This window comes from Macaca fascicularis, chromosome 8 (genome assembly GCF_037993035.2).
Source record: "Macaca fascicularis isolate 582-1 chromosome 8, T2T-MFA8v1.1".
Lineage (NCBI taxonomy): Eukaryota > Metazoa > Chordata > Mammalia > Primates > Cercopithecidae > Macaca > Macaca fascicularis.
This window is the reverse complement of record NC_088382.1, coordinates 3,403,887-3,431,178: the sequence shown is the minus strand read 5'-3', so window position 1 is coordinate 3,431,178 and position 27,292 is coordinate 3,403,887. Positions and strand designations below refer to the sequence as shown.

Below are 27,292 nucleotides of genomic sequence, written 5' to 3'. Positions count from 1 at the left end.
ACACACACTGAATTTCTACAGCAAGATTTTCATTGCAGGGATATTAAAACTAGTCTCAAATTGGAAATAATATAACTTCCCACTTTTTCTAAGTTAAAAACTATATAACATTTCTATATAGACAATGACTTTTTATGGTTCTATAATCTTATTCATTTAATATATCATGTATATCTTTACATGTCAGTACATATAGAATGATCTCTTTTAAAAAAAACTTTATTTTAGGTTCAGGGATACATGTGCAGGTTTGTTATATAGGTGAATTACGTGTCACAGGGGTTTGGTGTGGAGATAATTTCCTCACCCAGGTAATAACCATAGTACCCAATAGATAGTTTTTGAATCCTTACCCTCCTCCCACCCTCCACCCTCCCATAGGCCCCAGTGTCTATTGCTGTCATGTTTATGTCTGTGTGGACTCAATGTTTAGCTCCCACTTACAAGACAGAAGATGTGGTATATGGTTTTCTGTTCCTGCATTCATTCACTTGGAATAATGACCTCCAGCTCCAACCATGTTGTAAGGGACATGATCTCACTATTTTTATGGCTGCATAGTATTCCATGATGTGTATGCATCACATTTTCTATATCCAGTCTACCACTGATGGGCATTTGGGTTGATTCCATATCTTCGCTATTGTGAACAGTGCTGCAATGAACATACATATGCATGTGTCTTTATAGTAGAACAATTTATATTCCTTTGGGTATATACCCAGGAATGGGATTTCTGGGTTGAATAAGTGTTCCATTTTAAGTTATTTGAGAAATCACCAAACTGCTTTCCACAATGGCTGAACTAATTTACACTGCCACCAGCAGCAGGGAAGTGTTCCCTTTTCTCCACTGCCTCACTAGTATCTGTTATTTGTTGACTTATTTACAAGGATATTTTTGCTCCAGTGATACTAGCAGAAGGATTCACATAGTCTTCAATAATAAAATCAGATCTTTGGCTTCTTTTTGTATGCAGTATTTTGGTCATGTTAAAAATGTTAAACTTATATCTATATACTTAGATATAAATAGATAAACAATTATGGAAGGTGGTTGAGTTCTTCCCAACAGCTTTTATTTTTCTTCATTTCATCATTTTTATTGCATTTCCTGAGAGTCAGGCTATATTGAATCAACATTAGTATTTCTTGGTTATTTTCCATTTAATAAGGTACAATTTTATTGCAATTAATTAATAGTAAGGGAAGCTAGGATAGCAAGATACATTGGTAAGTTTTTTGAGTCCAGTCCTAAACAAAATTATTCTCTCAAAACAGGAACTTAACAGATGGCAATATGTATATGTTTGGGGTTGATGTTAATAAGAACGATGTCCCAGACATTTATGGGCAATGTTTCTTTTGCACACAGCCTGGAGGTCATTCATAACGATGCCTCCATTTTTAAAGTTTATATTTCCTGAGAAATATTTCAAATAGCTTATCTACAAATCTCATAAAAACTCTGAAACACTGGGACACAAATGAGGTGAAAACTACTAATTTGCAGATTCGAAGTTTGAATTCTACTCCCTCTTGTTCTAAATCCTATACCCCTTTCCTGATGCCAGTGATACTGTACTGGGTATGCACTGAAATCATCTAGAGAGATTTAAAGTAAATATTAATGTCCACTTTTGACCCTCAGGGATTCTGAGTTGACTGGTCTTGGGTGGAGACCAATCACCATTTTTTTTTTTTAAGTTCTCTAGGTGTTCTGCATAAAATGTCAAGTATACGCCATGTTTTAAAGGAAAATCCATTTTAAATTTCTATGCTATCTGAGAAAGACTTGCTAAATGACAAGGTCACTTTATAAAAGGCAATTTTTATTTTCAGAGCTTTCGTTTCTTTGTTTGACAGACGTTGTTCTTGAGAGTAGTTTTTGGTTAACAGCAGAATTGAATGGAAGACACAGAGATTTCCCACATAACACACCACCCCCGACATGTGCACAGCTCCCCCAGCTATCAACACCTCACACCAGAGTGGGGTGCGTGTTACAGCAGATGCACCTACATTGACTTACCGTCATCACCCAGAGCCCAGCATTCACATGAGAGCTCACTTTTGGTGTTGCACAGTCTGTGGGCTTGGACAGATGTGTAATGACAGGGATCCACCATGATAGTATCACACTGAGTAGTTCCCTGCCCTAAAAATCTTCCGTGCTCCACCCATTCATGTCTTCCTGCATCCAACCCCTGACACACATTGATCTTTTGTCTCCGTAGTTTTACCTTTACTAGAATGTCACGCAGTGGGACTCATCTGGCACCTAGCCTTTCAGATTGGCTTCTTTCACTTAGTAATACGCATTTAAGTTTCCGCCATGATTTTGCATGGCTGTGGTTCTCATTTCTTTTTACTACTGAACAATATTCCATTGTCTGTATGTGCCACAGTTTATTACCCATTTACCTACTGAGGGCATCTGGGTTGCTTCCACGTTTTGCAGTTATGAATAAAGCTGCTATAAACATCTGTGTGCAAGGTTTTTCTACAGACATAAGTTTTTAACACATTTGAGTAAATACCGAAGGTTGAGATTGATAGAGTGAATGGTAAGAGTATTTTTAATTTTGTAAGAAACCAACAGTGTGTCTTCAAAGAAGGCTGCAGCATTTTGCATTCGCATCAGCAATGAGTGAGAGTTCCTGTTGCCCCACATTGTCACCAGCATCTGGTGCTGTCAGTGTCTGGATTTTGGCCATTGTCATAGATGTGCAGTAGTGTCTCATTATTGCTTTAATTTGCAATACTCTGATGAGACATGATGTGGAGTATCTTTTCATATGCTCGGTTGCCATCCGTTTGTCTCTTTTCATGAGGTGTCTGTTCAGTCCTTTTGCCCATTTTTAACCAGGTTGTTAATTTCCATTTTTTTAAAGAGTTCTTTATATAGTGTAGATACCAGTTCTTTATCCCATATGTCTTTTGCAGATTGTTTTTTCCTAGTCTGTGGCTGTTCTTTTCATTTTCTTGATAGTGTCTTTTGCAGAGCTGAGGACTCTAATTTTAATGAAGTTTAACATATCAGTTCTTTTTAAAATGCATCTTGCCTCTGTTTTTGTGTCTAAAATGTCATCACCAAACCCAAGGGCACCACAATTTTCTCCTGTGTTATCTTCTAGGAGTTTATGTTTTTTCACTTTACATGTGGGTGTATGATACATAAAGGATTAATGTTTCTGAAGGGCATAAGGTCTGTGTCTGGATTATTTTTTAGAATGTAGATACTCAGTTTTTCCAGCACCATTTGTTGAAAAGATTATCTTTACTCTGTTGGGTTGTGTTTGCTCTTCTGCTCAAGATTCGTTGACTATATTTATGTGGGTTTATTTCTGGGCTCTCTCTTCTGTTCCATTGACCCATTTGTCTACTTTTTTGCCAATAACATACTGTCTTCTGACATCCATTTTATTTCGCTAAAACAGAATGTGGTGTATTGGACACTTTTTTCCAAATTTATTTAATATATTTTAATAATTTGTAAAATGAATTTAAGTAACATCTCCCAGTTTTCTACAAAATCAGTCTTGTTGATTGTGAATATTTATAGTGACCTATTTGAATTTAGGTCCATGTCCTGACTGACATGGGTACTTTCATTACATTTAAAGCTAAATAAAAATTGTTTGACCTGAAAATAATTCAGCTCTTTGGGTATCACAGATACATCATCTCAGTGGAATTTTATTTTAAGCAATGGTGTGTTACCCTTAGATTTCTTACAGGATTTCTCACATATGTGCCTGTTACTTCACAGGTTGACAAAATGAACAAGAACCTTCCGTCTATCACTGTCAAGTTGAGGTGTTTGTGAATACATCCAGAACAGAATGCCTTCGCGGCATAAACAGAAACTACTTTTTATGTCCACATGAGCCGCATTTCTGTGTTAAGGCCACACATAGCTGGGTTCAGGAACTAGACACACTCAAGTGTTTTCCTCTGCATTGCAAGCTGGTCTCTAGAATGTCCATGCAAGTCGTTTCTATCTGCCAGAAAAGGGATTGACATTACATACCCCTGAAATAAAGAGCCGACTATGTGAAAATTATGAGGAAAAGAAACACAATGGAGGTTTTAAGTCCTTGGTTGGGGATAAAGGAAGGGAGAAGCAGAGAGTTTCAAAAAGACGGGAGCCAGCAAAGTGCCCTGGATTCCATTAGGGGAGCATGCGAGATGGTGAGTCCCATGGGCACGGCGAGGCAGAGACATTGTTGGTACAGGGAGGAACTGTGCACTCGCAACCCCTTGCTGAGTGTCCTGGAGCGTGGACTCTGAATGCGGCATCAGGCTTGTGATCACTGGCGTGAGACTGGAAGTGATAGCTCCTGCCCTTAGCGCCTGAAAGTACGCACAGGACGTGAAACAAAGGGCTGGATGCAAACTGCAGAGGAAAGGAATAACTGATATAGATGAAGGAACACGGGAATTGTCTAGGACCAGTTTCTACAGAAGAGATGGCTGGGACCAGAGCTTGGCCTGGCAAAATAGGAGTAAAATCAGAGCGACTCTTTTTTTTTTTTTTTTTTTTGAGACGGAGTCTTACACTGTTGCCCGGGCTGGAGTGCAGTGGTGTGATCTCAATCTCGGCCCACTGCAACATCTGCCTCCTGGGTTCAAGCGACTCTCCTGCCTCAGCCTTCTGACTAGCTGGGATTAGAGACACCTGCCACCACGCCCAGCTAATTTTTGTATTTTTAGAAGAGACGAGTTTTCACCATGTCGGCCAGGCTGGTCTCAAACTCCTGACCTCATGATTCGCCTGCCTTGGCCTCCAAAGTGCTAGGATTACAGGCATCAGCCACTGCGCCCAGCCCAGAGTGGCGCTTTGAAGAGTCACTGTAGACATTTGTCTAAGGTACGTGACTCAATTAGAATAGCAGTCCTAGGAAGAAGATATTATGTTCCTTATCTTACTGGTTTAATACAAAGAAAATAACTGAGATATCAAAGTATTTGCCATATGTGAGCACACAGATGTGGCTGGGCATCACACAAACCTCTAGGGTAGTGTTGGAAGTCTTCAGCTGCTGCGGGGAAGGCTGCCTGGAAGTGATTTGATTAGACACAGGTGCTTTGGGCATCATGAAAATGCAGCGATTGTGTAACGCTGCCAAAGCCTGCCTGGGGGTACACTGTACCGTGGTGGAGGGGGGTTCAAGGCTCTGTCCAGTCCAGCAGCCTGTACGTAGAGATAGTTCAATATTCACCTGGTTTCATGATCCATGGGGGCGAGGGTCAGGAGACATGATCTGAGGGCCCTGTTGACTCTGAAATGTCCAGGGAGGGGAATGAAAAGAAGCAGAGTTGAAGAAGGTGGTCAGAAGCCTGATTTGGAGCCTTAGGACATTCCCAGCTACACAACGTAGGGTGGAAGGAACCGCAGGAGGCATACAGGTATCTCCTTTAACCCTCAGCTCGTTTCTTGCTCTCACACTCATTCCCTCACCAAGCCCTGCCTCTGAAACACATCCATCCACATGGCTTCACTTCTGTACCACCCAGGTCACCATCTGAGCTCCTGAAACTGCCACTGTCTCACCTCCACTTCCCTCTTGTCTCCAAACAACAGCCAGACTGACCTTGTGAGCATAGCAATCAAAACAGGACACCCCTCTGCAGAAAACCTCCTGAGAGTTCCATGGCGGTTAGAAGAAACTTCATAAACTCTCTCTTTATTTTGAGCTCCCTTCTCCAAAAGTAAAAGAAAAAGTCAGCTATGATGAAAAGGTAGACTTGGAGCCCCAACCACGTCCTGTGTGAGTCCCTGTGTGCATATGTGAGGCTACACACCATCTTGGTAATTACTAGCTTAAAACTAATCCTGTACCCATTACTGTCTTCCACTCTTGGTTCCAATAGCTTTACACAAGTTAATTTACTTAATTATTGTGAGGTATATAATTTCATTATCACCGTATCTTATAGAGGAGAACCAGAAGAAGGCATGAGTTGGGTAATTTGGTGAAGGTCATAAATACAGTAAGCATCCAAGTCCAGATTTGGGTCCACAAAATCTGAGAAGAGAACCTTTCTTCCTAATTTCTAGGATGTATTGCTTCTAGGAACATATTAGCTCTCATAATTTTTAAGTCTGATGCATTATAAAACTGAGAACGCAAGCAGGAAACAGGTGCCACTTTAGCGCTGCATGTGGTTTATTCTGACAAGTATTAAGTGGGTGATGGGTCACCGTATTCACTTGAGGATAGGTAATAGACCGGTGGCTTTAAGGACAAGGCCTTTCTCTAAAATCTTCTGGAAAAATCAGGAATGAGGTGTCTCTTGCAGTTCACAGGTAAATGCTGTATCAATTAATAGAGCTGTTTTGTGCCTGTATAAAACATATGACAGGGCTGAAGCTAGCTTCAATTATACCCACATTTTTTTTTGTTTTAAAATGCATATCTAGATGTACAATTGCTTTAAAGTTATAATGACAAAAATTAACAAAATTACTTCTCATTGTAAAGAAGTCATTGTAGGTTCCATTAAATGGTTGATAAACAGCAAAAAGTCAATTTGCATTGTGAATACTATTTTGATATCAACTACAATGTGTTCAGTAACATGAGGAAATAAATGTAACATTTATAATAAAATGGAAAATCCATATTAACATTTTCTAAGCATCATCTGAAACTTTCAAGTAAGCATTTTTCTCCCATTGTTCATTAAAGTTTATAAAAAAGAGATGTGAATATTTTGTTAAAATGCCTTAGTATCCAAGGGCTGAAAAACCAATTTAATTTTTATTTGGGGAGTGTTTTTCTTCACTTAATTTGAATGGAAGAAATTGGGCAGAGTAAGCATAAAACTTTACCTCTTAGTCAGAAAAATTTGGTTACCATGTCGAAGTATATATTTCCCCAGGCCTCATTCTTTTGTATCCTATGTTGGGGTGAAACAATTTTTAAGTTTCTTTAACAATTGCAATAATATGTACATTAGTGCACTGAATCTCAAGAGATAAATACTTTAACTTTGATAAATAGTAAATGCAAATGGTAAATAAAATTAGTTTGTTTCACCCTCAGGTTTAGTAAGACAAAGGTTATAATAAAGAATTATGTTTCCATTTGCATTCTTCTTGCAGTGGTACAAATCTCCAAGGCAGATGTTTGAGTCACCCAACCTTTTTTTTTTTCATTTCAGTTATTTACTGAGACTGGATTTGGATCATTGAAGACATGATTCATGCTAGTGACATGATAAAACAAGTGAGGGCTGTTGGTATTAATGGACTGGGTTTAATAGTTTGACAAAATGATGAACAGATGTGTATCATGTACTATGTATTTAGGAGGAAACAAAGCCATTAAGCTAACCTTCTAATGAAAAACTACGTCGTTTTTCTCTGGTGTAAGTGAGCAAAGTCACTACAGGATTAAAATCTCTTTTCTAGAACAACGTAAAGAACAATGTATATACATCTTAAATTTGGTAGGTCACAAAAGTTAGAATGCAATCATCTTTTGATGCAACAAGAAAATAATATTGTAAATAATAAAAATTAATATTTCATAATTATAATAATACAATTAATCCTTTATTATTATTATGTTATAATAATAAAAATTGAATGTTTTAGCCTAACATTTGGCATTGACAAATCAGTAGTGTCAGCTTCACAGATGAAGGACAATACAGTCTGATTATTAAAAAATGCCCAATATGACATAGTATTTGGGCTAAAGATACTTAGAATATTATAAATGTTTCCTTTTCGATTAAAGGAATATAACACAATCACCATCAAGCTGCTATCATAACTCATTTTTAGTTGTGGTACATCAGAGAAATAAACAGCTTTCAATGGAAGAGGATTTTAGTGCTTTTTTTCCCCTAAGGTAGACATTAAGCTGCTGTAGAGTGACATGAAGCTGTTGTAGAGTGCTTGCAGCTCTTTCCAATATGTAGAGACATTTTATTTATGAATATTTATACAAAAAAAGGAATTCTGTCAAGATGATTGGTCTATATCACTTGAGAATGACATTATTTAATTAAAGAACAAATTGCATTTTTTTTGCTAGTGCCTGCCCATACCTATTGTCACTGTTTGCCTTGTAATCTGTTTTTTGAATTCACTTTGGGCTGATGGTTTTGTCCAAGGTGTTGTATGAAGAGCACTGTAAAAGAAACTGGTATGTTGTTTTTAAGTTAATAATATGTTTAATAAATGTGTGATTTTTGCATGAAAAAAAAGAACAACCCTAAGTTGTAATCCCAATATGTGGGTATTGTTTCTTTAGCTAAAACTACTACTAGTCAGTGAAGCAAAGCAGTCATTAACAATTTATTTTTGTGGGCCTACTCTATGCTGGGCACCATGAGGACTTTACATGATTAAATGCAGTCTATATACATTATAAAAAAGGGAAAGCAAACCAGAGCCATACTAGCTTGATACTCATAGATGGTGATAGGTTTATATTGCTAGATACATCTAGTCATATCTAGTATTTATAGGTCATTTAAACCTATCACTATAGTGACCTGTGGTACTATATAATCTATATATATCACTATATATATCACTATATATACTATATATATATCACTATAGTGACCTAGTACTGTAGGTTTATACGTACTATATATACACATATAAATGTACTATATATACATCTATGTATATGTACATTTAAATGTTGTTAGTACAAATACTATATATAGTACATATAGTACATATAAACCTACAGTACTACATGTACTCTATGGTTTCCAGCACCTGCTAACTGTGTTCCCAGGCCACCCAGGCAGGAGGGTGATGGGGACAATTCTCCACAGGTCTCTTGTACATCTCGTTAGCTAATGTACCAAACTGACCTTTCGGCCTGAATTATTTCTTCTAAGTATGTAGCAAACAGCCTTGGAAGAGAGAGGTGGATATGTACCTCCTATCTAGCACAGAGACTCTTGCATCTCTGTACTATACAGTGCATGTAGTACATATAAACCCACAGTACTAAGTCATATCTAGCACTAGGTTATATCTAACACTGGGTTTATATGACCTATAAATAACCCAATGTAGAGAAACTGAGGTTATGTCTATGAGTACTAGGCACTGTTTTAATCATTTCACATCAGTTAAATCTTTGCGCTCTTATAACAAACCTATGAAGTGCTGCTGTCATGCGCAGAGTATAGATGGGAGCTTGAGCACCTTTCCCAAGGTTGCTCGGTTGGTCCGTGATGGAGTCGGCACTGAAGATGGTCCTTTTATGCCCATCCACAAGGTTACCCACGTGGAACTAGCATAAAGTGTCTGTCGTGCTTTCAGCTATGCTTTGACAGGGGATTCCCATAAGCGGGTATACAAAGCCAAAGAGAGGTCCCATCCCCACCTAATCTAAATGCATCATCATTGTGTGCAGATGATAAATACACTTAGAAAATTCCTATTCAGGTGACAAAAGGAAATGTCTCCATGCTAGATAGGAGGTACATATCCGCCTCTCTCTCCCAAGGTTGTTTGCTATATGCTTGGAAGAAAGAGTTCAGGCCGAAAGGTCAGTTTGGTACGTTAGCTAACGAGATGCACAAGAGACTTGTGGAGAATTGTCCCCATCACCCTCCTGCCTGGGTGGCCTGGGAACGGGGTTGGCAGGTGCTGGAAACCATTGCATGATGATGAGGGAGGCTTGGATTCCCAGTGGCATGGGAGTGTGCACAAAGTTGTTAAGGCCTCTGTGCCTTCCAGAGCTGATGTTTCACAGAGATGAAGGGTGGACAATAATCACTAACATATTCTGAAACCAAGAGGTTCGTGATGTCAAAAGACATTTTAGAAATGAACGTAACATTTGCGTGATTGTACTATACTGCTTTAAAGCCCTTTATACCCACAGGCTGTCGGCTAGATGGAGTTTACCACCATTTGATGGCTGCCAGAAGGAGACTGTCACAGGCTGGCAAAAACACTGTGCTATGTTAAACTATCGAGTTTATCGGTTTATAAAATATCAGTAGATTGACATCCTCATCTTTCATATAACAGTTCTAAACATATGCTTGAGTAAAGATGGGAATATTAGTACACATTTCTATCAATATATGAGTTTTTAAAATACATATCTCTACAGAAAGATATGGTGCTATTTTCTTTGAAATGGCACAAGCATGTAACAACCAAAAATAATATTTCTACATAGCCAACACTTACATTGACATTTCAAAAGAAAAAGAAATAACCTGATGCTGTGTATAATATTATGCCTAGAAAAAATTTAAATGTTGCTAGAAAAAGCTTTTCAAAGTGTGTATATTCATGTTAGCACCTTTTCAAGCATGTTTATGATATTACCTAGGATTCTTTATGTTTGGAATCAGAGAACAAGTAATACATGTAAAATAGAAGCATTTGCTTGTTCTATATTAATATAATGCTGAAAACAAGAAAAATACATTTTAAGGGATATATTTTTGCTCTATAGTACATATATATTTAACTGTTAAAGTAATATTCATTTGAGAATGTTTTAAATTATTTGCTTTAACCCTGTAAAATTTCCTTTTTATTAAGTCCAAAAATGTTGAATGACATCAATTTCATGTAGTTCAAAATTGTCAGGAGCTCTCTAATGCTTTTAAGTTCTGCTCAACCATTTTCATCTTGGTTAAGGAAATTATTTATTTCTTGTACAGAAATATTCATAATTTATTTACTGATATGAAGAAAAATGTTTCGCAATTTTAGGCAGAGAAAGGGAAGGAAAAATATGACACTCAAACTTCTGTAGAAACATTCAACACGTTTTAAAATGTTCGTGATGCTGCAAAACATTTCCTTTAAATGTTTTATATGAAAATATTACTCAGAAATATTCTAACCAATTATTTTCCACAAAACATTCAAATCACCTATTAATTTATAATGTTACTATCATTATTATTATTATTATTATTATTATTATTATTATTATTTTGAGCTGGAGTCTCACTCTGCCACCCACGCTGGAGTGCAGTGGCACAATCTCGGCTCGCTCTAACCTCTGTCTCCTGGGTTCAAGCAATTCTTTTGCCTCAGCCTCCCGAGTAGCTGGGACTACAGACTCCCGCCACCAAGCCAGGCTAATTTTTGTATTTTTAGTAGAGACGGTGTTTCATCATGTTGGCCAGGCTGGTCTCGAACTCCTGACCTCATGATCCACCCGCCTTGGCCTCCCAAAGTGCTGGGATTACAGGCATGAGCCACCGTGCCCAGCCCAATTTGTAATTATTTTATGTATATATATAATATATAATATATAAATAATATAATATATATTATGTATTTACGTAATTTATATTTATATAAATATATATTGTATATTTATATAATTTATATTTATATAAATAAATATATATTGTATATTTATATAATTTATATTTATGTAAATAAATATATATTGTATATTTATATAATTTATATTTATGTAAATAAATATATATTGTATATTTATATAATTTATATTTATGTAAATAAATATATATTGTATATTTATATAATTTATATTTATGTAAATAAATATATATTGTATATTTATATAATTTGTATTTATGTAAATAAATATATATTGTATATTTATATAATTTGTATTTATATAAATAAATATATATTGTATATTTATATAATTTGTATTTATATAAATAAATATATTATATATTTATATAATTTATATTTATATAAATAAATATATTATATATTTATATAATTTATATTTATATAAATAAATATATTATATATTTATATAATTTATATTTATATAAATAAATATATATTTATATAATTTATATTTATATAAATATATAATATATTTATATAATTTATATTTATATAAATATATTATATATTTATATAATTTATATTTATATAAATATATATTTATATAATTTATATTTATATAAATATATATTTATATAATTTATATTTATATAAATATATATTTATATAATTTATATTTATATAAATATATATTTATATAATTTATATTTATATAAATATATATTTATATAATTTATATTTATATAAATATATATTTATATAATTTATATTTATATAAATATATATTTATATAATTTATATTTATATAAATATATATTTATATAATTTATATTTATATAAATATATATTTATATAATTTATATTTATATAAATATATATTTATATAATTTATATTTATATAAATATATTATATATTTATATAATTTATATTTATATAAATAAATATTTACATAATTTATATTTATATAAATATATATTTATATAATTTATATTTATATAAATATATTATATATTTATATAATTTATATTTATATAAATATATTATATATTTATATAATTTATATTTATATAAATAAATATTTACATAATTTATATTTATATAATTTATATTTATATAAATAAATATTTATTATATATTTATATAATATATATTTATATAAATAAATATATATTATATATTTATATAATTATATAATAAAACTATAATTACATATATAATATATATCATATATATATTTCAATGTGTGTATGCTATCTACACCTTGATTTTCCCTTTCACGCAATAAGAGTGAAAATCCATTTGAGAAACTAAAGCTTCTCCAAGCCATATATTAGTTAATAGTAGCCAGGTGAAGTTAATATTTTTGATGGGAGTATTTGGCTGCATTAACATTTTGGTGGAGATATTAGAAATGAGGAAATAAACAGAACATAAAATTTGAATGTTCTGTTCTTATTTCAGTCTTTCTATCTTCCCCAAATTCTAGAGCCTGACTTCTCACTCTGAAATAGGAGGAGAAGTAGAGGTAAGAGAGAGGAGAGCCTTCTGGACCAGTCCATAGGAGACTCCTTTTCACCCCTCAGTGGTCTAAGGACATTTCTGAGGTTGGAGTCACTTTCTGGATTCTCAGTGAAACCTGCTTGGAAACTACCCGTCTTTCAAGAGAATTCCATGCTATGGCTATGTTTATTAAACCCAGATTTATTTTTAGAAGAGGAATACATGTTTGATTTGATATTGTAGACTGCACATCTAATATGAATGCTAATATTTGGCAAAGCATATATCAGTGCTAACCGACCTTAAATTTAAAGGCAATCTCCATAAATGAACTCTAACCTCTGTGTTTTAAGGCCATGCTATAACTCATGTTGCTATAGACAGGAAAATATTTTGAAAGACCTTAGGCATTTGAAATGCCTTTCTGAATCCACATTTCTTAAAGGTTCTAAAATGCACTCTAGGTCATTTAGGGCTTATAATCTCAGGAAATGGAAAATGCCTCCTCAGGTTAGTACAGGTAGTGGAAGTTTGTTGTCATAATGTATGAGGAAGAAAATAAGGAGGAAAAGAAGGAAAGAAGGAAGGAAGGAACGAAGGAGGGAGGATGGGAAAGAAGAAATGAAAGAAGGAAGGAGGAAAGGAAGGAATGGGAAAGAAGGAGGAAAGGAAGAAAGGGACGGAAGGAAGGGAGGGAAGGAAAGGGAAGGGGGAGGAAGGAAGGAAGGGAAGGGAAAGGGGAGGAAGGAAGGAAGGGAAGGGAAAGGGGAGGAAGGAAGGAAGGAAAGGAAGGGAGGAAGGAAGGAAGGGAGGGAGGGAGGGAGGAAGGGAAGGAAGGGCCAAGAAATGGCTTCCAGCACCTTACCTATTTTAGTCATTTGTAGAGTAAATCAGATTTTCCTGTATTGTTTCTAGTGTTCAGAGAAAGTGACAAGTCAGAAACACAACATGACGTGAGGCCCGTAGATGGAAATTCTGGCTTGGTTGGGGTGTTGGGCTTCGCTGCTCCTCTGTAACTCGCAAATAAATACAAAAACTAGTGACACCCTCCTCTCCTGTCTCAGTGTTGTGAGTGAGGATCCACGTAGAGTAAAATTACTTACAGGATTACGTACACAATGTGAAAAGAGCTCTTTAAACAGGTGTGTGTCCGTGGGAGCAGCTGCGCTCTACAGTGTCTGCCTATGGCGGTGGGTGACTGGGGAGTGCTGGCAGGTACAGGGAACAGCCCAGGAGAGATCAAGCTAAGATATTTTTGTTAGGAAGAACGAAGTGTTTTCTTTAAAAAAGTCAGCACAGAGGTACTCAGGCTGTTTCGCGTTGCCTCCTGACTGTAACTCCACTTTGTCTTAAGTCTTAGGGGAGGTGTACGTATTCACTGCAGCCACCTTTCAGTGTTAGGGCCGTCCCCGGGCAGAAATGGGAGCTCGGTGGAAAGCCATTTCCGAGGCCCTCCTTCCCTTTCTCCCCAGTGCTCCTGGCTCACGCTTTGCCTTCTTTCTTCTGTGATGTTCCACTCATATTTTTGCTCCAGTTCTTAACTTCAGCTTCATGTATTCTACCATCCTCCATATGTCTCAGTTTTATCTTATTCCCTTAATCTATAATGTTTAATGTCATGAAATGAGAATTTCCCTATAGACTGTATTTTTGCTTGCTTTTCACTTTTTCCTAAGTATGATACTGTGGGAAGAAATAACTAAGAATATAACAGAAGCATCCTAGTTTTCCTAAATAACCCCTTGTTAAACTATTATGCATTGATTTTTATAACCTTTTGCATTTATGTGTGGTATGTATATATTAAAATTTATATATGCATATAAATTATGTATGTACATATATTTATGTGTTTTTATATATAAAATGTGTTTGTATACATATATATTTGTACCTCAAGACAGAGGATTTTTTTCATTAGGACTTAGTGTAAGTATTTCCAGTTTTTCTTGTAAACAAATAAAGTCCTCTCAGCTTTTAGTTTTTCAGCCTAACTGTAAAATGATGTCTGTGCTTATCAGGCCACTACTCCTAAGTCCCTTTGATCTCTTGGTTGGCTTTTTCTCTAACCGTTAGTGATATGTAGAAAACCTGGAAACTATGGAAAACAGTTAAAAAAAGGACAAAAAATCCATGGGCAATTTCATCAGCCAGAAACCACATCAAATCTTTTTCTTCATTCCAACTATTTTTCTTCCACCTGTTAAGAGAAAACTTTTGGCCCATGAAATTTAGCAGAGTTTATTTGAGTAAATAGATGTATCAATCAGATAGCCTTCAAATCCAGGAAAGGTCTGGAGAGATCCACTCAGCAATGTGGGCAGCGGCACTGATAGAAAAAGGAAGGGACATGGGGAGGCAGCTGGAGGAGCCACCGCTGGGCACCTGCCCGACTGGGGCATGGTCTGACTAGTCTGGGGCCTGTGATGGGCTGAAGCAAGGCTGCTGTGATTAGCTGAGACTCAGCGACTTGTTACAAGGACATCCTCTTGAGTAGAGTTGCAGTTTGTTATGTACTGAGTGAGGCTGCAGTTCACTGTGTAGGAATTCAAAGTACAAAGGCAACTCTAAGCCAAATGTATTTATTTATTTATTTTTATTTTACTTTAAGTTCTGGGATACATGTGCAGAACGTGCAGGTTGTTACGTAGGTATACATGTGCCATGGTGGTTTGCTGCACCTATCAACCCATCATCTAGGTTTTAAATCCCCGCGTGGATTAAGTATTTGTCCTAATGTTCTCCCTCCCCTTGTCCCCCAGCCCCCAACAGGCCCTGTTGTGTGATGTTCCCCTCCCTGTGTCCATGTGTTCTCATTGTTCAACTCCCACTTATAAATGAGAACATGTGGTGTTTGGTTTTCTGTTCCTGTGTTAACCATCCTTCTCAGTGAGCCAAATTTATTTTAACACATGACTTTTCTTGAGGTCTGAAGTCCACAATAGCAATACAATTGATACTAAAGCTTGTCTCTTTCTAACAATCAGTAATGCATGAACAACAAAAATGCCTTATCTATAGCATCAATTGGTATCTTACCAATAAAACATTACTTTTGTGTTGAACATAGATTATCAACAATTTTATCATATTGTTTATTCAATCAATGGTATATTAATAGGAAATTCACAACTAAAAGAGAATGTTTTCACCTGTGAAACCGTGTGGTCACAGGAAATTTAAAAATCAAAGTTTGCTACAGTAAGTGTTATAGATTATTCATAAAGAACTTTCAAAATAAAATATCTTAAGATATGGTTTTTTTGTAGAAATTGTGGCCTAGAAGTAATAGTTGAAAGAGAACAAGGAATAAAATAAATTTGTTGAGTTTCTTTTAAATGAATATTCAGAAGTATCAACTTGCTGTGGTATTACTCTCTTGGACTTGAGTAAAAGTGGTATTTTATTTAAGGGCACTTTTACCTAATTTGCATGTCATATACTGGTAATGCCAGTGACTTAAACTTATGAGGAAAATTTTAGATTTTTAATGAAGGATGTAAGAGATTAATTTTTTTAAAATATTCTTTTAAGGGTGTGCAAGTGAAGTTTTGCACCAAAACTAAGCACTTGACTCTGAAGTAAGGTAGAGGTTGAGGATGCACAGAAGAGGAGAAAATGGAGTGAGTTACAGGAGGCTGAGTGTAGACACCTTTGTGGGAGTGTGTGTGACAGGGAGTGCAGGAAGACATGGTGTTCAGGCTTCTGATAATGAGTGACTAGAAACTACTTACAGACATGTGAATCGGTAGACTGGGGTAGGTGTTTAGGGGTTGTAAAATGTTCTGTTTTTATTTGAATTCAGTATCCTCTCACAAGAGTCACAGTTCTGTTATCGGATTTTTGCCACATTATTTTATTGGGCCAAGATAAAGGACATTCTTTGTGATAGCCTTATTGACCACAGCAAATCAGGGCCCACCATTCCGTGGGGGCTGTTGGCACTGTTTTTGTATGAACGCAGGGGTGCATGGAGATGCAACTACAAAGACTGGACCTTTTTTTTTTTTTACCACTCCTTAGGGAAAATGGTCTCGCATCCTCTTGGTTTATATTATTTGGGATTTCTCCTCTCAAATTGCATCATAGAGTATTCAAACTCAATGTTTTTTGTATATTCTCTACCTATCATTTTTTTAAAAATATTAAATAAAATGATAATTTGCACAAATTTCTGGAAATCTCCACTCTTCAGCTGTCATCCTTCAGTTAACGAAGGACCAGATGAACTTTAATATTAATGTTTATTTCAGTCCTCACTTTTCTTTTTACTCCTAATTTCCACTCATACATGTTTATCTCCTCTCTTTCTTTTTGTTGTGGCAATATATTTTCTTGGCAGGCTATTTTTCAAAACATACACACATATAATTATAATATATATATATATATATACACACACACACACACACATACATACTGTCTAATTTGTCAGACACTATACTAAAAAAAATTCCAAAAAGAGAGTGTTTACAATAAATGAGCCTATAGCATAGCCAAAAAAAAAAAAAAAAGATGTGAGCAAACAATCAAAGTAGCCTAAGATAATTACAAATTGAACCAAATACCATTTTCATGAAGAAAGAGGTCATAATGAAGAATTTGGAAATTGCTACTGTAGATGGTGTCAGCTCAAAGAAAATTTCTGATTCCGTTGTGTGAACCAAATTGGAATTTTTGGCTGGGCGCAGTGGCTCATACCTGCAATCCAAGAACTTTGGGAGGCTGAGCATGAGGACCACTTGACCCAAGACTTCAGGACCAGCCTGGGCCATATGACGAGACCTTGTCTGTATAAAACAACAATAAGGAAACAAGAAACAAAAAAAGAAAGAATAAAGCTGAGTTATTCTTGGCAGAAATAAAGTTTGTAAAAGATAGTTCAGGTTATTAAAACCAATTCTAGAAGCATGTTTTTTGGTGAAATTAAATGCATTTTATTTAAAATATGCAGTGAGATACAAGTTGAGTTATGAATTTATGAGGCTAAAGCTTTTAAGAACTTTTCAGAAATGATAGTTTTGCCAGAAATTCTAAGAGTATTTAGGCTGGAGAAAAATATTATTTTTATCATTGGGTTAAATATTTGAGTGTTCACATAAATTTAGAATAATTGCTTCAACCTAAAAAATACTTGAGAGAAATAAAGCTAAGGATTACTTTTAAATTAGCAATTTTTCTTCACATTTTAAACTTCATTGTTACTGTTGTGGCAATATCAAAAAACTTGCGTTTTTCAATATATTTTCACATAGCACTTGTAAATCACTGAGAAAAGACTAATAAGATGTTTGTAACATTTTGGTTATGCCTGACTCAATTATAATAAACTTGTATAGAATTTGAATGTAGGTTGGGTGCAGTGGCTCATGCCTGTAATCCCAGCACTTTGAGAGGTCAAGGTGGGAGGATCACTTGAGGTCAGGAGTTCAAGACCAGCCTGGCCCATGTGGTGAAACCCCATTTCTACTAAAAATGCAAAAATTAGCTGGGCATGGTGGCAGGCATCTGTGTCCCCATAGTCCCAGCTACTTGGGAGGCTGAGGCAGGAGAATCTCTTGAACCCAGGAGGTTGAGGTTGCAGCTGAGATCGTGCCACTGCCCTCCAGCCTGGCAGCCTGGGAGACAGAGCGAGACTTTGTCACAAAAAAAAAAAAGAAAAAATAGAATTTAAAATATATCACTATGATTCTGATAAAAACTACGGTCTCTCCAGTTAATTCTTCCCAGCTCAATAAATTAATCAATTTGATCAATTTTCTTGGTGATTGATTATAATGAATGATAGTTACCGAAGCTTCATAATTAGAGAAACGGTTCTAGTTTCTAATTTTGTGTAATTTATTTTAAATCATCTTGCACTTTTCAAAGAATATATACCCACATACAATTCAGACTTTTCATATATTTTCAGTATATTTACAAAGTCCTTGAAGTCCACCCTGGTAATAGTATACTACTAGTAGCACTGTTGCTGTCACTATTACAATTACTACTACTCCTTCTTAAGTGACTACTGTATTCTAGGCCCTTTTCTAAGGATATGAATAGGTGGTCTCCTTTAAGACTTGTTAAACTGTTGGTGGGACTGTAAACTAGTTCATCCATTGTGGAAGACAGTGCAGTGATTCCTCAAGGATCTAGAACTAGAAATACCATTTGACCCAGCCATCCCATTACTGGGCATATACCCAAAGGATTATAAATCATGCTGCTATAAAGACACATGCACACATGTGTTTATTGTGACACTATTCACAATAGCAAAGACTTGGAACCAACCCAAATGTCCATCAATGATAGACTATATTAAGAAAATGTGACACATATACACCATGGAATTATGCAGCCATAAAAAAGGATGAGTTCATGTCCTTTGTAAGGACACGGATGAAGCTGGAAACTGAGCAAACTATCATTCTAAGCAAACTATCACAAGGACGGAAAACCAAACACCACATGTTCTCACCCATAGGTGGGAATTGAACAATGAGAACACTTGGACACAGTGTGGGGAACATCACACACTGGGGCATGTCGTGGTGTAGGAAGAGAGGGGAGGGATAGCATTAGGAGATATACCTAATGTAAAGGGCGAGTTAACGGATGCAGCACACCAACATGGCACATGTATATGTATGTAACAAACTTGCACGCTGTGCACATGTACCCTAGAACTTAAAGTATAATAATAATAAAAAAGACTTGTTAAACGTTTTTCTGAACGTATTAGTGCAGTGTGCCTATGTATTTCTGTGTGTTTCTACATTCAATGATATATAGGTATATTACATATGTGTGTTTCATAGGATTGAAGAAATGAGTGCATCTGATTTTCTGAAAATTAGTGTTCCAACTGGTTTGCAATTACACAATTACTATTCCAAGTTCCTCCCAGGATAGGATATTGAGGGAAATTACATGTAAGATTTTTATTTGCATGTGCTCATTACCCTCGTGAAAATTTTCATCAACTCCAATGAGCCATATACTTCGGTGGAAGTGATTTACCCCCTTTACAGTTCAGTCTGGCCTCACACTTGCCAGGACATCTGTAATGAGGCAATTGAATGCATTTTACATAAGGGATCATTCCCAGATGGACTATGTGGGTGGTAGAGAAACGCTGAGATAATACGTAATGGCATCGACTTTGCCCAGCAAGATCAGTTTCATAGAGGAAGACCTTGCCATTCAAAGCAAGCACGGTCTGATCTTTTCCAAAAAAGAAAAATGATGATATGATGTATCTTTCTGTTCCAGCGGTCCCTTGCCCCAGTATTGAAACTCAGCTCTCAGAACATGTCATCTGGAGGCTGGTTTCAGGATCCTTGAATGAGTATGGCGCTCAAGTATTGCTGAGCTGCAGTCCTGGTTACTACTTAGAGGGCCGGAGGCTCGCGCAGTGCCAGGCCAATGGGACGTGGAACATAGGAGACGAGAGGCCAGGCTGTCGAGGTAAGTGATGAGGGATGCACCCCCGAAAGACACGGCATCCTGGATTATTCTGGATGGCTGCTGTCAACACTGAGCTTCTCTAGTGGAGCTATCATCTGTCATAGTCCTATAGATCAAAAGCACAAATGGCCTGTCTTTTCATTACAATGTGACATACTTATAGTGACATACGTATTGTCATGTGACATACTGAAACCACATTGCTGCTGGATTAGACATTTGATGTTGTCTTTTCCTTGTTAATGATTGTATTTTTCCAACTGTATTTCAAATCAGCTCAAAGACAAGTACAAACCTATGTGTAGAAAGATAACTCTTATGCCAGACAGGCTATTCAAGAGTTCTAATTAAGATCTTGGGAAATAGTATTAATGCTGAAGATACTGTGTTCGCAAATAATGACTGTCTTCAAAAGGGAGATGATTATTCTCTTAGGTACAAGATAAGCCGTTAAAGCTTTGAGTGAGTTTCACATTAAATACAGATAAATAGAAAAATAAAACAATGCTAGTATTGTTCAGAGCACTCTTTGATTCAGACATATCTAATATACAGTCTTTACTTGATTGTTCACAGAAAATTATCATGCATAAAAACAAGTAGTTTATAATATATAAAATACACAGCTTAGTAAGACTACATCAGAATAAAAAATGAAAAAGACAAAAGCATGAATGTTTAACTGTCTTTGGTAATAATTTTAATTCAACTTTTAGTAGAGCAAACTTTTAATGAAACACATACCACAAGCTCTTCACTAGGAACACAAAGATAAATCAGGAAGGATTGCTGGCCTCAAGGAGCTCAAAGTTTTCATAATCGTAATGAACATGGTCCCTGTTTCTCCAAGATAGCCCTGCGTGAAGCCTGTTTTCCAGGTGTTTATTAATGATTGCTTGTCACTCTGAACAGTGTCCTGGTTTGGATGGTTAATGACCTGGTCACTGAGTTTGCGGGGCCGTTCCTCTTTATCACACCTTTGCCGCTTAGGAAATGCTGCCCTTCCCCACATTCTTGCCAGTCATGCACAGATGTATTCATCCTTAGAAGTCAATTTATCACCTGGAGATTCCGACATTAGCACCAGTAAGGAGAGATTAGGAGAAGGAGTCAGGAACACTAAACTTTTGCCTACTTTAGACTCTTCCCGCGAACATCATTTTGTCGATTTCAAACCAGAAATGGGATCTTAAAAACAGACACTTATTAACTTCTTAGAGGTGGGGTTTTATACGGGGCTTCTGCGGCTGCAACAGCCCAGTACAGCCTTTTCTTGTCTCCCCAGTTTCCCAGGGATGCCCAGCTACGGTATCCCTGTCTACCCAGAGCAGGGTCATGCCAAATGGTATTTGCTGTGTGACAATCTTCTGTGCTCACGGCTCAATCAGCCTTCGAGAAGAATTTTCACATACAGTGAAGAGCCTTCTATTTAAGGGAATGTTAAGAAAATCCTCATTCCTGAACTACGCTCGTTAGTAGCAAGGCATTGACCTCATTTGGGGAAAGAAAGCAAAGTTGGAGTTCTGCTGTCCTTGAAGTGTTTCTGCCTCCAGCCTCTGAAATTCTGGCAAGTCTGTTTTCCTGCCTCTAGTTTTCTTGACTGTATTCTGGTGCTTCTGACACGGAGTGCAGTCCAGACACAACCCCCAGCCATCATTTATTGTCACATGTCTGGTTGTCTCGGGCCACACATTTGTTTTGAAAATTGTCAGCTGCTTGCTGACTCGCGGGCTGGGCACGAACTGTTCTATCACACTTTGCTGTTTGTCTCTTGAATGTCATCATGGACATGTGGCATTTTCCAGAGTCACCGGATTCCAGCTGAAATCATTGCTGACTTTTAAAAAAACGATTTTATTAATGTTTGTAGCTCAGGTTGTGACACTTTGGCCGAGGGAGTCCCTTTCACGCAGCTTTAACGTCTCTGAAATGGTCCTTATTTTCTCATGAAAACAGGATGTTCTGTGGTTATCTGGAATTTTTCTTACCCAAACGCTTTGTTCTCCAAAAAGCCCTGGTGTCTTCTGGTGGAGAGTGGTATCAGAGAACCAGATCCACACCAGGGAAGGCAGTGTGCCGTGCACAGGGTCGGTGAGCTGCGGAAAGTTGACATGGAGTTTATCGTTACTTCTGTGACCAAGCTGAAATTTTCTGCTTGTCTTTATTTTTTTCCTCCCAAAAGGCTTGATATTGATATTGTCAATTTATTCTTATGTCTACTGACTTTTTTTAAAAAAAAAATTATACTAATACAGGGCTTGTCAATCTTTTTTTCTCTTTTTTGAGCATAAGTGTGCTGTCTTAGATGCCGTAGTATATGACTTTTGGTTTAAATTGGGATGCTGGTTAAAACTTTACAAGCCTTAGTGGCCCCCTTCTCCTCTTCATCTCTCTTGCCTCAATGTTTTGGAAATGACATCAGAGTACAGAAGTCTAGAAACCCCTTTACCAAGGTCATTCAGCAGACCCTCTATGGAGGGGATAGCCCAGCCTCTTTGAAAGCAACTGTTCTCGGAGGTTTTCATAAAATTTTTATTTTTAAAATTTGAGGACCTGTGTTAGTTATTGATTGCTGTGTAACCAGTTACCATACGGTAAGGGCCTCACGATAGCACAGATTGGCTACAGCCCAGCTTCTGGGCTCAGATACCTGGCACATTTTGGCCAGATCCTCCACTCATGGTCTCACAGGACTGCGTTCAGGTGTTGACAGGGACGGAGGCCCAGTGAGGCCCAGTGGGGTCCAGTGAGGTCCAGTGAAGTCCAGTGAGGTCCAGTGAGGCCCAGTGGGGTCCAGTGAGGTTCAGATCAGCTTCCCAAGTCTGGCTCCTGGTCAGAGTCCATGTCCTGTGGCACGTGGCTGAGGGCCTTATGTTATTGCTGCTGATCATGGGGAAGTACTAAGCTCCTGGCCCTGTGTCCCCCACCCCACCAGGCCCTCTCCTAAGTCCAATCTCTCTGACTTCAGGAAGGACTTAGTCCCTGATAAGGGCTCCCCTCACCAGGCTGTTCCCATCCAGAGCATCTCATTTTCTATTAACTCAAAGTCAGCTGATTCCTAACGTACTCAGAGTTCTGCCCTCACTCAGTGGGAGAGGATCTGAGGAGATGTCTTGGCTCAGGGGTGGGACACGGAGGGACCACCTTTGAATTCTGCCTACCACTAGACCCCAAAGACCTTTTTATAACTATATCATACATTAAAAACTACTATTATTTTAAAATATTCATTTGTGAATTTATTTACACTAAAACGGATATAATTTTACATGTGTATTTAAAATAACATGTCAATTACATGCTTATATAACACATTTTTATGAATAAGGATTCATTTTCAAACAAAGCAAAAATTAATGTGAAGAGTGTCATCATTTTAAAAGTTTTCAAAGCTCCTTAATGTGTGGCTTAATAGAGGATGGCTGGATTCTCATAGCACCTTTTGCACTAACTTTGTCAAAATTTGTTGTTTTGGTGGAGATATGTAAAATAAAATATATTGATGGTTGCTACTGTAGTCATTGGAAAGGGGGATGCTTGTTGACCACTAAAATAATATCAGAGATGTCCGGGAGTTCTTGGATCTTATTTTTAGAAGAGCTGTTTCAGAATAACACCACAAAATACACAGTTTTAGGGCATGTGTACCTAAGGCACAGGCAGGCAGTACACAAAGCAGTGGAGGGAACAGTACAAACAGCAGTTGTCTCATGTTTCCCTCCAACACGGATTTTCATGAGTACTGGTGTCATTATCTATGTATTGTTCACAACCAGCTTTAGTGCAATATTCAATATTATTGATTTTATTTACTTGAGACAAATATTGAGTTCCTCGATATGATAACCATCTACTCTCTTGAAAGTCACTTAATAATATCAGAGAAAACACAGGCAATATAGTAGTGAGAATTACACCACCTTTAAAACTTTGCTCCCCCAAAAGAAAGTGAAAAACACAATTTTTAAAAACTTAAAATGTAGGCTGGGCGTGGTGGCTCACTCACGCCCAACACTTTTGGAGGCCAAGGCGAGTGGATTACCTGAGGTCAGGAGTTTGAGACAAGCCTGGCCAACATGGTGAAACCCTGTCTCTACTGAAAAATACAAAAATTAGCCCGGTGTGGTGGCATGCACCTGTAATCCCAGCTACTTGGGAGGCCGTGGCGGGAGAATTGCTTGAACCCGGGAGGTGGTGGTTGCAATGAGCTGAGGTCACACCACTGCAATCTAGCCTGGGTGACAGAGCAATACTCTGTCCCTGCCCCACACCCCCCCAAAAAAAAAGTTAAAATGTAAACATTATTTTCTGAGATCTGTAAGAAAAACAAATCAATAAACACATTACTGCATTTTTGCTGTAACACATTTTAATTTCATGCTATGCTTAAATTACATTTATCTATCACGTTTCCTACTTTGCCAGCACACACACACCACACCATGAATCCTGGTGATAGTATAATTTACTATTAAATAAGTGTGTGGTAAACCCCAGGAAATTAAAACATAGTTTAATTTCTTAATTAAAAGTAATGCATATGACACATTTTTATAAGGCCAATTTTCCACACTGTGGTAGCTTCTTCACAGAAGAAACACAGTGTCACTCTCTGCGTTGTATTGGATCAGGACCAACAGAATCTTCAAGGATAGCATCACCCAAGTCATTGCTGCAGCTAAGAAGCAGGCATTTTCCCTTTTTGTTTATTTATTTTTTTGACTCCCCAGGGTTCATCTTCAAGTGGCCCTGGTGTAAGATCTACCAGAACTTACTTGTTTTCAATCACTTATTTGCTTAGGAGCTGGAAATGTTAGAATTTCCCTGTCTGCTTGTCCAGGTAGCTCCAGATGAAGAGGTGAGCCTTGATCACCTTCTAATCACATTCATAACAACTGTGGAATCAGCTGAGAAATTCACCGCTTTTTGAAGGGTTTGTGTTATTCTAACTCCAGGGTAGTCTAATATGTCCCTAGAGAAAAACCCAGGTCTCCACAAGTGAATGGACAGAGACCATAATCTCACCCTTAAACAGTGAGCTCTGCAGTCCTGTCCTTCAAGAAACAATAATAGAAAATTAAAATGTAATATCTAGAGGTGCTACACACCTTCCTAGCACAATGTCTTTATACAAGTGGAAGGCTCCTTTTCTTATTACGTTTATTTATTGTTTGATTTATTGTACGTATCTAAAAAGAAAAACATGTATCACAGAAATCCATGAATCACAAAAACTTATTTTTGCATTTTAATTTTATACACACATACTGACTCAGTGAGCTACACTGGAATTTTGTAATATTGTAGATATTCAAAGAACACAGCCTAAATTCTGGGCTGTCTTTGTCTCTGGGCTGGTCTTTGAAGATCTCCTGTTTGTTACTAGAGACAGGCCTGGATTGATCATTAAACTTATGGGAGCCTGTGTTTATCAGCAGATGTATTTCATCTATATCTGAGGAAATCACAGAGTCGACATTGTCATTTCGATCCATTGCTGGAGTGGACATCGGACATCACTCAGGACTACCTACAGTTGAATTTTCTTGATACTATTCTCACCAGTAAATGCCCAGCTAACATCAGATAATTCTCGTGACAGCTCTTTGCCCCAGAGACAGCTGATTTCATGTTTGAACATTTTCACTTTGAGCGAGGCTTCCTATGTGACTTATATCCAGTGATTGATGGTGACTCTATCCCTCTAGGCCTAATAAAACAATTCCTGACTCTGGTCTACACAGAGTGCCTTCGTGTATTTGCAAACAACCATTGTGAGTCCACTGAGCCTTTTATTCATAGAAAAGAGCCCCTTCCTGCTCACATATTCCCAGCTGTTTATTCTTCGTGGAGGTCTCAGTGTTCATTTGGCTTTTTTTTTTTTTTCAGCTAGAATGTATTTGAAAAGACCTACTCTTGAGTTTATGTTTATTTATCACACTCATAAATAATATTCACATTTCTGATAGGAGTGCTGTCCTTATAGGTATGAGAACTGGTATGTCACAATACAACTTTTTTTTAAGTAGATATATTTCAACATGAATATAATAATAGAATTGAAGGAAAGACAAAAGAGACTTTCCTGTGGGAACAGAGGCAAGTGGCTTGGAATCCCCAGGGACAGTGAGAAAACACGTTGTGGATGTGGGATTACAGGTGCATTCAGGATGTTGTGGGATTGCAGGTGCATTCGGGATGCTGTCAGCCAAGTGTCTTTTGTGTGCAAAGGCTTGCTCCCAGAGTTCAGAGGAAGCACTGCAGACTGTGAGCATGGACACACTTTTAATGAAATGAAAAAAAAAGGCAGACTTAAGAAATTCATTTTTAGAAACTTGAGAGGAAATACAACATAAAAATAAGGCTTTCCTTTCGGTGTATGACAAAGCCTGTTTTTAGTAGTGAGGGGCTTTCCCCCTTTCAATCAGGCAAGATTTCCGAGTTATTGCTGCTATCTGTGTTAATGCATTGAGTTTACTACCATACAAGGAAACCCTTGGTCTGAAATTCTATTGTTTAGCTACTGAAAAGCTAAAATTTTGCTTCATTACTTCTTCTTTACAATTGAGTGAATCTTGTTAGAGGACACACTTAAAATAGTTTTGTCACCAGAGTGTTTTTAACAGAGGCTTCGAGAATAGAAACAGCTGTAAGAGCAGAGGGAGGTGTTCTTGCTGCTCTACCATGGAAGGCGAAGGTATGCAGAGACCTCCAAGAGGAATTCGACTCATACCTCATTGTTATTTAACGTTTTCCTGACAAGCATGAAAGTTTCAAGACAAGATCTAATTATCTTAAGTTGCTAAAAATGGATCTTTAAATATCATAGTTCAAGGAGAAGTTCACACTGTTTGGGAAAAGGCTTAATGAAAAGTTCATAACAAATTGTAAAAATCTAAATCCTACTCGAATTCATTGACATTTGGTAGAGCAAACATATTAGCATATTACTAAATGCATGCGGTATGACACTGTAATAGTTTAGCAATCACCAAAACCAATAAACCATATCAACCATGGAGGCTGTCTCAGTAACAGTAATGTGCT

At 36.8% G+C, this 27,292-nt stretch overlaps 1 protein-coding gene across 2 annotated transcripts in view; it reads left to right on the top strand.

The window, feature by feature from the left end:
• CSMD1 (CUB and Sushi multiple domains 1) overlaps positions 1–27,292 on the top strand; it is a 2,045,798-nt gene that overhangs the window by 1,937,552 nt on the left and 80,954 nt on the right. For both annotated transcript variants that reach the window (XM_005562521.5, XM_065518732.2), the window contains exon 51: positions 20,051–20,245. In XM_005562521.5, the coding sequence (XP_005562578.3) occupies positions 20,051–20,245 (195 nt within the window). The remainder of the gene's footprint in view (positions 1–20,050; positions 20,246–27,292) is intronic.